Source organism: Rhagoletis pomonella, unplaced genomic scaffold (genome assembly GCF_013731165.1).
Source record: "Rhagoletis pomonella isolate Grant_MI unplaced genomic scaffold, Rhpom_1.0 Rhpom_scaffold_00001, whole genome shotgun sequence".
Classification (NCBI taxonomy): Eukaryota; Metazoa; Arthropoda; class Insecta; order Diptera; family Tephritidae; genus Rhagoletis; species Rhagoletis pomonella.
The window spans coordinates 28141491-28151682 of NW_023458555.1; the positions used below are offsets into that span (position 1 = coordinate 28141491).

Below are 10192 nucleotides of genomic sequence, written 5' to 3' on the forward strand. Positions count from 1 at the left end.
TTTCGAACTAACTGATCCAAAGTCACATAAAGAATTTGTTTAGTGATAGCTTCTGCGCAGTGTAATAAAAGAAAACAAAATGTAAAGTTAAATACAAAACCATTTTGTTTATTAAATAACAACGAAATACCTTAAAAAGCTAAAAAATCAACAAATATTAATACTTTTAATTTTCCACAGTAATCCGAAACACCCATCTTGAATTCGCAGCTTTAAAACAGCTACTAACCAAAGTAACCATTACCGAAACCACCACCAAAACCAGGATAACCGAAACCGCCTGCATACGGTGGAGGTATCCCGTATGATTGATATGCGGGAAAAGGCGCAGGCACGGGATATGGATATGCGCCACCACCACCACCACCACCACCGCCTCCAATGGGACCACGGTTTCCGCCTGTCAGAGCGCCCAGCAAATTGCTGAAGAGACCACCACCACGACCGCCACCACCGAATAGACCACCACCACGACCGCCACCACCTAATAGACCGAAAATACGGGCATTTGGATTGCCTGCTTGAGACGAAGCTGGTGAAGCGCCAAGTCCAGCATTACCCAGGCCAGCGCCTGGAGAGCCCGACGAAAGTGATTGTGTCACTGGATAGCGGCTACCAGCAAAACCAGCATCGATACTATTCGGATTGGATGAACCAAATGAGTTCGTTTGTGCTGGATATCTGGGATAACGATTGTTGCCAGCGGCTGATGAGGGCAAGTTGAATTGGGCGCGAGAGGGTGCGCATGAGAGCGCTAGCAGGAGTGTTGTGAGGATCTGGAAAATCGAGGAGGAAGTTAGAAGATGACACTAGGCCGGATCTATGAATAGAATTTTGCTACTTACAAAGGATCTCATCTTCACTACGTTTAATTTTACTTGTACGAAATGAATACTTCTCAGTTAGTTAACTGTTTATGCTTGACTTTTGGTACTTGCTAAGTTTATATACTAAAATTTTAGTTGTTTTCATTTAAATCGCACCTACGCACCCAAAACTATTCGATTATTTTGCAATAAAAATTTCACAAGAAAACATCCATTCTTGACAAGACGGGAAGTAAAACAGGTGGGATTTGCGAATATTCGCAAGCTAATAAAATTTCCATAAGCAGAAAGTATCAATTGTATATTCATTCTAATTCTAACTGCATCACTGACCTTAAACTCGGCATTTGAACTTTTGTTTAAAATTTTATTGTCGACTCGTTTCGCTTTCATTCATCGTTTAACGATACACGCTTTTTGACTTAACTTTGCGGCCAATAAACTCGAGCGATTTTATTGATTTAACAAAAAAATAAAAATAATTTGAATAAAAAAAAAAAAAAAAACTATTAATAAAAAAATGATACAAAATAGACAAAGCTTTATGCAAATTAGTGCTGCTGCAGATCCGAGGCGACTATGTATCTACATTAGGGTGCTACACCAAAAAGTTGCGGTTTTTCCAGCGGAATTATAAAATGCATTATATTTTAAGACTTCCAACAAAGTATTTGTGGAAAAATATTAAAATTAACGTGAGCTGGACCGATTTGAGAATACCTCGAAGAATCTAATTATTTCGTTTCTTTTGAGAAAATATTAGACATTTCTATGCAGCCCTTTTAAGCTTAATAAGCTTGTAATATTTTTAAATACTTAATTTATTTATAAAAAAAACTTGATTTTTGGAGGTATTTTCAAATCGGCACAGCTCAAATTAATATTCTTCGGAAATATTTTGGCGAAAGTTTTTATATATGTACATATAATAATTTTTTTTGATTCCGATGGAAAAATAGTACCAATTTTTCTTCTTTTTTTTTGTATGGCGAGGCATTTACCATAATGTGCATAAATACAATGTGCATAGGTTCCGCTGGCTTACACGTGAGCGAAGCAGGTGCTTGTAAATTTAATCTTCATAAATTTAACCTCCACACGCATATATTTAAAGCTCCACAAATAGATATATATGGGCATTAGGGTGGTCCAAAAACAAGTAAAGTTGGAATTTTAATACTTTTACCACCTAGGATTGATCTAGACTGAAAATGTTACACCTCGGTTTTTTTTCGAAATCAAAAAACATTTAGAGGTCGCTCAAAGCGCTCAAAGTTTACCGTGTAGAAATGGTAGATATAGAATTCTTGAAAATCAATATTTTTCGATCGAATAATTTTGCTTCTATTCAGAAGACTTTCAGTAATAATATCTATTAATATACAATTGTTTATTTAACCAGTTTTTAATATTAGCAATATTTATAGGACTTTAAAAACCTCAAACAATGCAACCCATAAAAAATCGCCGGTACTGAAAAGTGGTAAAACTAACAATTAAATATTATCACTGCAAGTCTCTTGAACAGAAACAAAGATTTCTGATTGGAAAATATTGATTATCAAGAATTCTATACCATTTCTACGAAAAATGGGTTTTTCCCATATAAAGTACATGGAAATTTTGAGTGATCTCTAAATATGTTTTGGTTTCAAAATAAAACAAGTAAGAAAGTCTAAGTTCGGGCGGAGCCGAACATTAAATACCCGGCGCAAGTATTAAATATATGTTTTTTCACCTTTCCGTAACCTTCCGCTAGGTGGTAAGCCGGGGTGTATCAATTTTGAGTAAATTAGCGTCCTTCAATTTCGAAATATTGAAGTTTCAAGCATTTCTGAAATTTACCGTTATATGAAAAGCGGCCGTAATTTTAGTCCGATTTCAATAATTTTCACCATTTAGCTTTTATGTGGCAAGCACAATAACCACACCGAGTTTGGTACAAATTAGTAGAACGGTTACCGATATACATATATGTGATCACAAGTGGGCGGTGCTACGCCCATTTTCCAAAATTTTGTCATAAACGTATTTCTTGGTAAAGAATTGTTGCAATCATCAATTTTGAATAAATTAGCTTCAATATTTACTGATTTATCGAAGATTTTGTATTTCTCTAAATTACCGTTATATGGTATGTGGGCGTGGTTATTGTCCGATTTTAAAAAGTTTCGGCGATTTTTTATGCTGTACCAAGGCCAACAACTGTGCCGAGTTTGGAAGAAATTGGTGGAGCGGTTACCAAGATATACACATGTAACCATAAGTGGGCGTGGCTACGCCCATTTTCCAAAAATTTATAATATTCTTATTTTTCGCCTAAAAATTATTGTAAATATCAATTTTGAGTGAATTATCTTCAGTAGTTACTAAAATATCGCAGTTTTCATATTTCTGGAAATTACCGTTATATGGGAAGTGGGCGTGGTTAAAGTCCGATTTCGCCCATTTTCAATACCAACCTACCTTGGATTAAGGGAAACCTACATACCAAATTTCGTTGAGATATCTCAATTTTTGCTCGAGTTATCGTGTACACGGACAGACGGACAGACGGACGGACAGACAGACATGGCTTAATCGATTTCTTTTTTCATCCTGATCATTTATGTATACATTTGTCTATATCTATCTCGATTCGTTTTGGCTGTTACAAACAACCGTTATGTGAACAAAATTAATATACCCTTGTGCACAAGTGCGCTCGGGTATAAAAATAAAGGTATATTTTTTTTGGTATAAAACAATCCTAGGGGGTGAGATCATTAAAATTCCGAATTTAACTTTTTACATGAATTTCTGAACCACCCTAATGTGCATACATAGTATCTATAAACATACACATATATTTTATACATATTTCTTTTCCACATTTATTTATTGATCATCTCTTTTAATTAAAACACTTGTAATGCAAATGCCTTGAAATCATTTGCTCTTCGCTTCACATTATTCGCGCCACTATTCAATCTTTGTTTTTTTTTTTAAATAACCACCAAAAGGTTTAAGTTTTGTTGACGATTTTTTTTGTTTTTATTAAAAACATGAAATTTTTTATCTTTACCTCTTTTCGGAATTCCCCTCCCTGTATACGCTACGCGCTACTGAAGTGATCGTCTGGGTCACCACAGCATCTGGGCTTACTTGTATATAAATCCATACGCATTTTATATGCTGTTTAGTTATAATTTTGGTATACCGTGAAATAGTTTTGTGATTCAAGTAATGATGGGAAATTTCGTAAGTTGACCTTCAATGTTGTTGATGGGTTTCGTTTTTTTTTTGTGGTGCTGTGCTTACACATTTAATGGTTTTTAAGATTGATTAGCTGAGTAGTGGGTTTAGTTGAAACTTTTTTTTTTTTAAATTGAGATGAATGCAAGACATTTAAAAAACTTTAATTATGTGCAAAAGTTAATAACAAATAAACAGTATGTAACTAATTTAAGTCTCCCAGCGATTTTTTAAGTGATTAAAAATGTCTTCTGATTCTAAAAGCTAGTTTTTAGTGGAGATTACATTAAATTACACAGACGAAGTGCGACTTAAAAATAAAATGAAATTCAACATACATAGAAGTGACGCCCGTGTATTTTATTTGTACTCAAAAAAAATTATTTAATTTAATTAATTAATGTTAGTGAGAAAAAAGTTTTAATTTAAATTGTTTGAATCGAATTTATTCATTTACTATGTACATTAGACTGCATCACCAAAAAAAGTTGCGGTTTTTCCGGTGGGACTACAAAATTTATTACATTTAAAGACGTCCACCAAAATATTTCGGAAAAACAGTAAGATTTACGATTTGAAAATACCTCCAAAAATGAAGGTTTTTATGAATAAAAATAATTTCTTCAAGAAGTTTTTGAAAAAAATTCGTTCAGATGACTTTTTTGCACAGAAGTAAAAGGAGTGGAAAAATACCTTTCTACCGAGACCATACTAGTCTAAATTAGAATAGTTTTGGCTCAGTTATTAAAGTTTTTCGTACATCAATGTTTGAAAAAAAGTAAAAAAATCAGCATAAAAAATCTCATTATTACGATTCCATTAAAAAGATTTTTAAATATTTGTATGCAGTTTTTTAAGTTTAAACCGTTTTGTCATTTGAGGAGATTAAAAAAAAAGTCTCTAAGAAACTTTTTTTATTCATAAAAAACTCCATTTTTGGAGGTATTTTCAAATTGGTCCAGCTCACGTTTCATGCTTTACGTTTCCGAAATATTTTGGTGGGCGTCTTAAAATAAAATATATATTATAATTTCAATGGAAGCACAGTACAGATTTTTTTGTATGGGGAGTCTATGTACATATACATATATCGCACATTTGCTGCAAGAGTGTCCCAATTTTTAAGATCAAATATGGGAAAAAAATGTAAAGTTTATAGTTTCGGTTAGAGGAGAGATAAAAACAGCGGATAAAGATATTATCAAACCTAAGATACTTTTATTCCATACCAAAGAGCGATTGTTATAATTGCTGAACTAAGCGGAAATGAGTAATGTCTCTATTTTATGAAGCACAATTAACGGTTCATTCTTCTTCTTTGTCCTCTAATCCCCAGCGGGACATCCATTACGCCTGCGTGCCATTTACAATCGCCTTAATTTCCTTCCAGCTTAATCCGATTTGCTTCGCCTCACGCTCAACTGTTTTTCGCCATGTTTCATGCGCAGTGCCAGGGGCCTGCCTTTACCGATTAGGGGGTTCCATTCCATAACCTTTGCAATACTGCTGCCTTCTTTGCGCCAGGTGTGACTTCTCCATTTCCATTTCTGTCTCCAGATCCAGATGTCTAGGTTCTCTATGTTAACTTTTCTAAGCAATTCCTATTTTGAGTTTGCTTTTGAGACAAAAAATTGACCAATCTGCGAAAAAACTGGCCATTATTTACTCCTTTCTTTTGAAGCGTTAGATCTTCCTAGCTCGTTTATTTACTCCTATATGTATTTTGAATGATTTCAATTCTGTAAAAAGTATTTTTTTGGACCTTCTGTGTGGAAGGTTTTTCGATTTAAAAAAATTTTAAGCTTTTTGTTGTTGTTGTTGCGGAAAAATGAAAAATTCTGAGACGTCATGACTTCACAATTTCATAGAGTTTTCCGTATATTGAATGTCACTAAACTACTAAACGGCTGGAGTGATTTCGTTCATATTTGGAACATAGCTAGGTGGCGCTGGGGTCGGGATATTCATAAAAATTGCATTTACTTGCTGATTTGGCTCATATTTAGAATACAATTTAGCCAATTAAGAAGAAATATTTGGACTTAAAACTTACGCGATAGGTGGTCCTGTGGCCGAGATATCCCCAAACATTATTTCACGCTAAGAGAAGGATAGATATCTACTATATATTTGTGGAAGTATGTATGTATGTATATAAATATGTGCCAGGTTGCAGCCTAAACGGACGGACAGAATCGAACAAAATTTTGACAGAGTATTTCCATGACACCTGGGCCTATAATGGGGAGAAAAAATTGGGATTCGACAAGGGGGTGTGGCACCTCCCATAGGCGTGATATTTTTTATCAGCTATAACTTGGGAACCATAAGCCCCACGAACTTGAAATTTGGTATGCAGGCATAGCTACGGTAGGTGCTTTTCGTAAGGTGTATTTGAATGAGTTTATAAAAGGGGCGTGGCACATCGCGTGGGCGTGGAACTTTTTATCAGCTATAACTTCGGAACCATAAGTCACATGAACCTGAAATTAGGTATGCAGGCATAGCTACGGTAGGTTCTTATAGTAAGGTGTATATGAATGAGTTTATCATCAGCCGACTCATTCCCTTCAATATTGCTATGTCCGGGAACCCAGCATAGAGTGACGTTGGTACGGCTCAGTGACGCCAGTGTACGAACTGCTTTCAGTTTTTGTATACTTTGCAATCTAACCAGATGGGATTTGGAGTTAACTTGGCTCCCACCAGATAAACGTACCGAAAGGCATCTGTTTTTTTTTTTTTTAATTACTTAAAATTATAGAAAGAAAATATTCCACAAAATAAGGACATTTGGATATGAATTCAGGGAAATTCGAATGCGAAAAAAGATAACTGTTAAAAAAGGCGGACCTTTTATACCCAAGTTAATCTAATTGCTTAAACCTATGTATTTTTAAGATGGTTGTCAGTTTTGTAGCAATTTCGCGACATGAAATATGCCATTACCTACTTTTTTCTTGAAGAAATTTATCGAATTTAATGCTGGATTTCCACCAGGCATTAAATGGCAAAAATTACAAATGACACAAAATTTTTTGTAATTTAAGAGAAGCTACTTACATATTTATTTTAAAATATGGTATGTATGTAGGTATTAACGCCTTCCTGGTTATGAGGTTACCCGGTTAAAAATTTTTACTCTTTAATATTAAATTGTAAACTGAATAAAAAGAAAACTTATTAATACATTACCAGATAATCTGATAGGCAGGTTGTGTAGATTTGCAGTGTTTTGTAGGCTTTTACAATTTTCTAAACATGTTTTCTCTATTTTTTCCCCGCAGAAAATCACCAGCTTCGCCGCACTGCTCTTCCTGGGCATAATAGCAACACCAGCAAAGGCACATTTCAAAAAATTCGGCGGCTTTGGTGGCTTCGGCGGCGGCTATAGTGGTGCCTATGCCACCAGTAGTGTCATAAACAACTATCAAGTGGCGCCCGTACCGGTGCCAGTACCAGTTTCGGTGCCACAACCCTATCCGGTGCACATCACTAAAGTAGTGCCTGTGCCGGTACCAATTTCAGTGCCCGAACCTATATGGCCCAGCGGCGGTTGGAGTGGTGGCTATGGCGGTGCAGAAAGTTTTGCGACCGCATCCGCATCATCAGGTAGTTTCGGTGGCGGCTATGGAGGCGGATTGGGTGGTTTTGGAGGTTTCGGCAAACATGGATTTGGCGGCTGGGGGCGGCGGCGTTAAATTTTAATTTTTAGGTTTTTTATTTTTTTGTACGAGTATTTTATTTATTTTTATATTTTTGTTTGTTAAATACATTATTTAAATACTTCAATGCTGTTGTTTTTTTTTATTTAGTCGTTTGTTGAATTAAATATATCACCAATGGGCCGCTAGAATCATTTAAGTCAAGGTAATTTTTTGATTTTGTTCACATTTTTTCGAACCTTAAAAGGCACCTTGAAAAAATATTAAAGCGTATTTCGGAGTATCATTATCTGTTTTTCAAAAAAAAAAAAAAAAAAACGGGCAAAACATATTTTTCAAAAATAGTTGCACACATCTTATACAATGGTTTGGTGTATTTGCCTATGCGAGAAGTTTGATAGTCTATCAACTCTCTCCACTGAGCCTCTCCTGCAACCATCGTCAATCATCATTTCGCTATAAAGTCAAGTACTACTCGTATGTACGTACGTTAAGGAGCCCGGCATCACCACTATCATCCATTAACATCTGTAAACAATTGAGGTAAGAACACTGCAAACTTCTTTATAGCTTTTATCTTAAAGTAGAAATTCTTGCAAAACTTGCAATTGAAACAAAGCAATGCACACCTTTCAGCTCACCTATGTACACATGTATGTATGTATGGGAATAGCCATTGCCCAGCTCAAGGCCAAAGTCAGCAGCAAGCCAGCAATAGGGTGTAGGGTGGCCACACTTACAAATGAGTAAATTCACAGCTGGTTGAAATAACCTTTCACAGCCACCAAACCCAGCGTATGGAGAGTGCCAGCTAACAGAGTCCTAAATAAACATTTCCGAACAGACAAGACATAAGAAAACAATTCATTTTTAATTGGAAAAAAGCACCAGTAAAGTACAAAACTTTTTAGCTACATAACTAGTGTGCTCGTACTTGTAAAATGCATAGAAGAATTTTCGTGAACGGCGATGATACTCGTATATCAAACCTTATCAGTGAGAGGTGGATGGATGGTCAGTATGAAGCTGCTGTCGCTTGACCAACTCAATCACTTGGGTATCACTTTTTTTTTTGTTGACAATTGCTGTAAAATTTCATCTCACAGGAATGATACATCTCGGCTCGTCTTCAAATTTATCTGGCGCCTGCAATCTACATAAAGGAATCTCTGAGAGGAAGTAAGGTGGGGAATACATGCACACGTACATCCTATGCGATTTTTTGCTAAGTGCCAAGTGTGGGCAATTATTGCATGAGGAAGCATGTTTTGATTTCATCATAACCGAAAATGATATAAGTGTTTGTGGCAGAGTGGGGGTGGTGGGTGATGAGGAGCATAACAATAATGTGGGCATGTATGTATGTACGAATATTCATATGTAGCCGTAATTTGTCTCATACATATATGTATGTACATATGTTGCGGGTGCAGCAACAATAATTTCGTACATAAATAACAGCTGTAGCAATAGAAATAACAAATGCGCTCGAAATCTAACAGCAGCAATAACAAATAAAGCAAAGATGACCGGAAAAATGCCCTGAAGGATAATGGATGGACATATATGTAGCTGTATACCTACTTACATTTGTACCGTGTGTGCATGAAGTGACCACAGACTAATATTGCTCCCAGATAGCTGTTAATTTTTTTTTTTGCACACTGCAAATATCTACATATGTATGTGCATACGTATAATGATAATAATAATAGACTTATGGGCAAAGAAAATACTCACAGCGTTTTTGCCTGCAAAAAATGATAAATATAGTAGACAGTTAAATAAACAAAGAAAAGTAATGGAAAGGAGAAGCAACATTTATTTGTTACTAACTTTTGTCCGTGGCCCCGCACGGGGTATATGCGCTTTAACGTTATGTTGACTATTTTGCAGAAAGCCTTTCTTTATCAACGGCAACGAGGGCTCTTGATATTTGATTAATCTAATATTCGAACTATTCGAATGAGGCAATATTCGAATAGAAAAATTCGAATAGCGCTATTCGAATAATCGTTCTCCGCCGAATATTCGAATGATCGTTCGTGTTCAATTATTCTAACATTAATAGTGCAAGAATTTATTTGTAATTCATATTATTATGTCGCTAGGCGAATCCACATTCGTTTGAGGCATTAATACAAATACTTTTATGAGTTTGTACTTGCATTTCCTCCCCCTATTCGTTTTGTGCACTTGCTTTGGCCAAAAATTTATTTTTTAAAATAGTGCAATTTGTCGAGGACAACATTGACAAACTCCGGCAAGAGAGTAAAGCAGTTGGTGCGCAAGTACATTTGCACTCCACTGCTGTTTTACCACTTACTTACCCTTGAACATTTCATTCATCATTAGTTTTACACCTGAATGACGTTTTCAATCAATTCTCATTTACTATATTCGCACACTTCAAGCGTTTTATTTACTCTTAAGTGGCATCACAATATTATTTCGTAGCTTACGCCC

The 10192-nt window shown here is 35.5% G+C and overlaps 2 protein-coding genes across 2 annotated transcripts; one reads left to right on the forward strand and one right to left on the reverse strand.

Annotated features, from left to right (window-relative positions):
• Nucleotides 1-224: 224 nt before the first annotated feature.
• Nucleotides 225-857, reverse strand: LOC118743231 (acanthoscurrin-2-like). The gene is made up of 2 exons (XM_036475827.1): nt 846-857; nt 225-776 (listed from the first exon to the last, which is right to left on the reverse strand). Exons 1-2 carry the CDS (start codon nt 855-857, stop codon nt 225-227), a joined length of 564 nt encoding a protein of 187 aa, XP_036331720.1.
• Nucleotides 858-3984: 3127 nt separating this feature from the next.
• On the forward strand, nt 3985-7792 carry LOC118751056 (shematrin-like protein 2). Its single transcript, XM_036485821.1, has 2 exons — nt 3985-4067; nt 7349-7792. The coding sequence occupies exons 1-2, from the start codon at nt 4053-4055 to the stop codon at nt 7760-7762; spliced, it is 429 nt and encodes a 142-aa protein (XP_036341714.1). The 5' UTR covers nt 3985-4052; the 3' UTR covers nt 7763-7792.
• Nucleotides 7793-10192: the final 2400 nt, after the last annotated feature.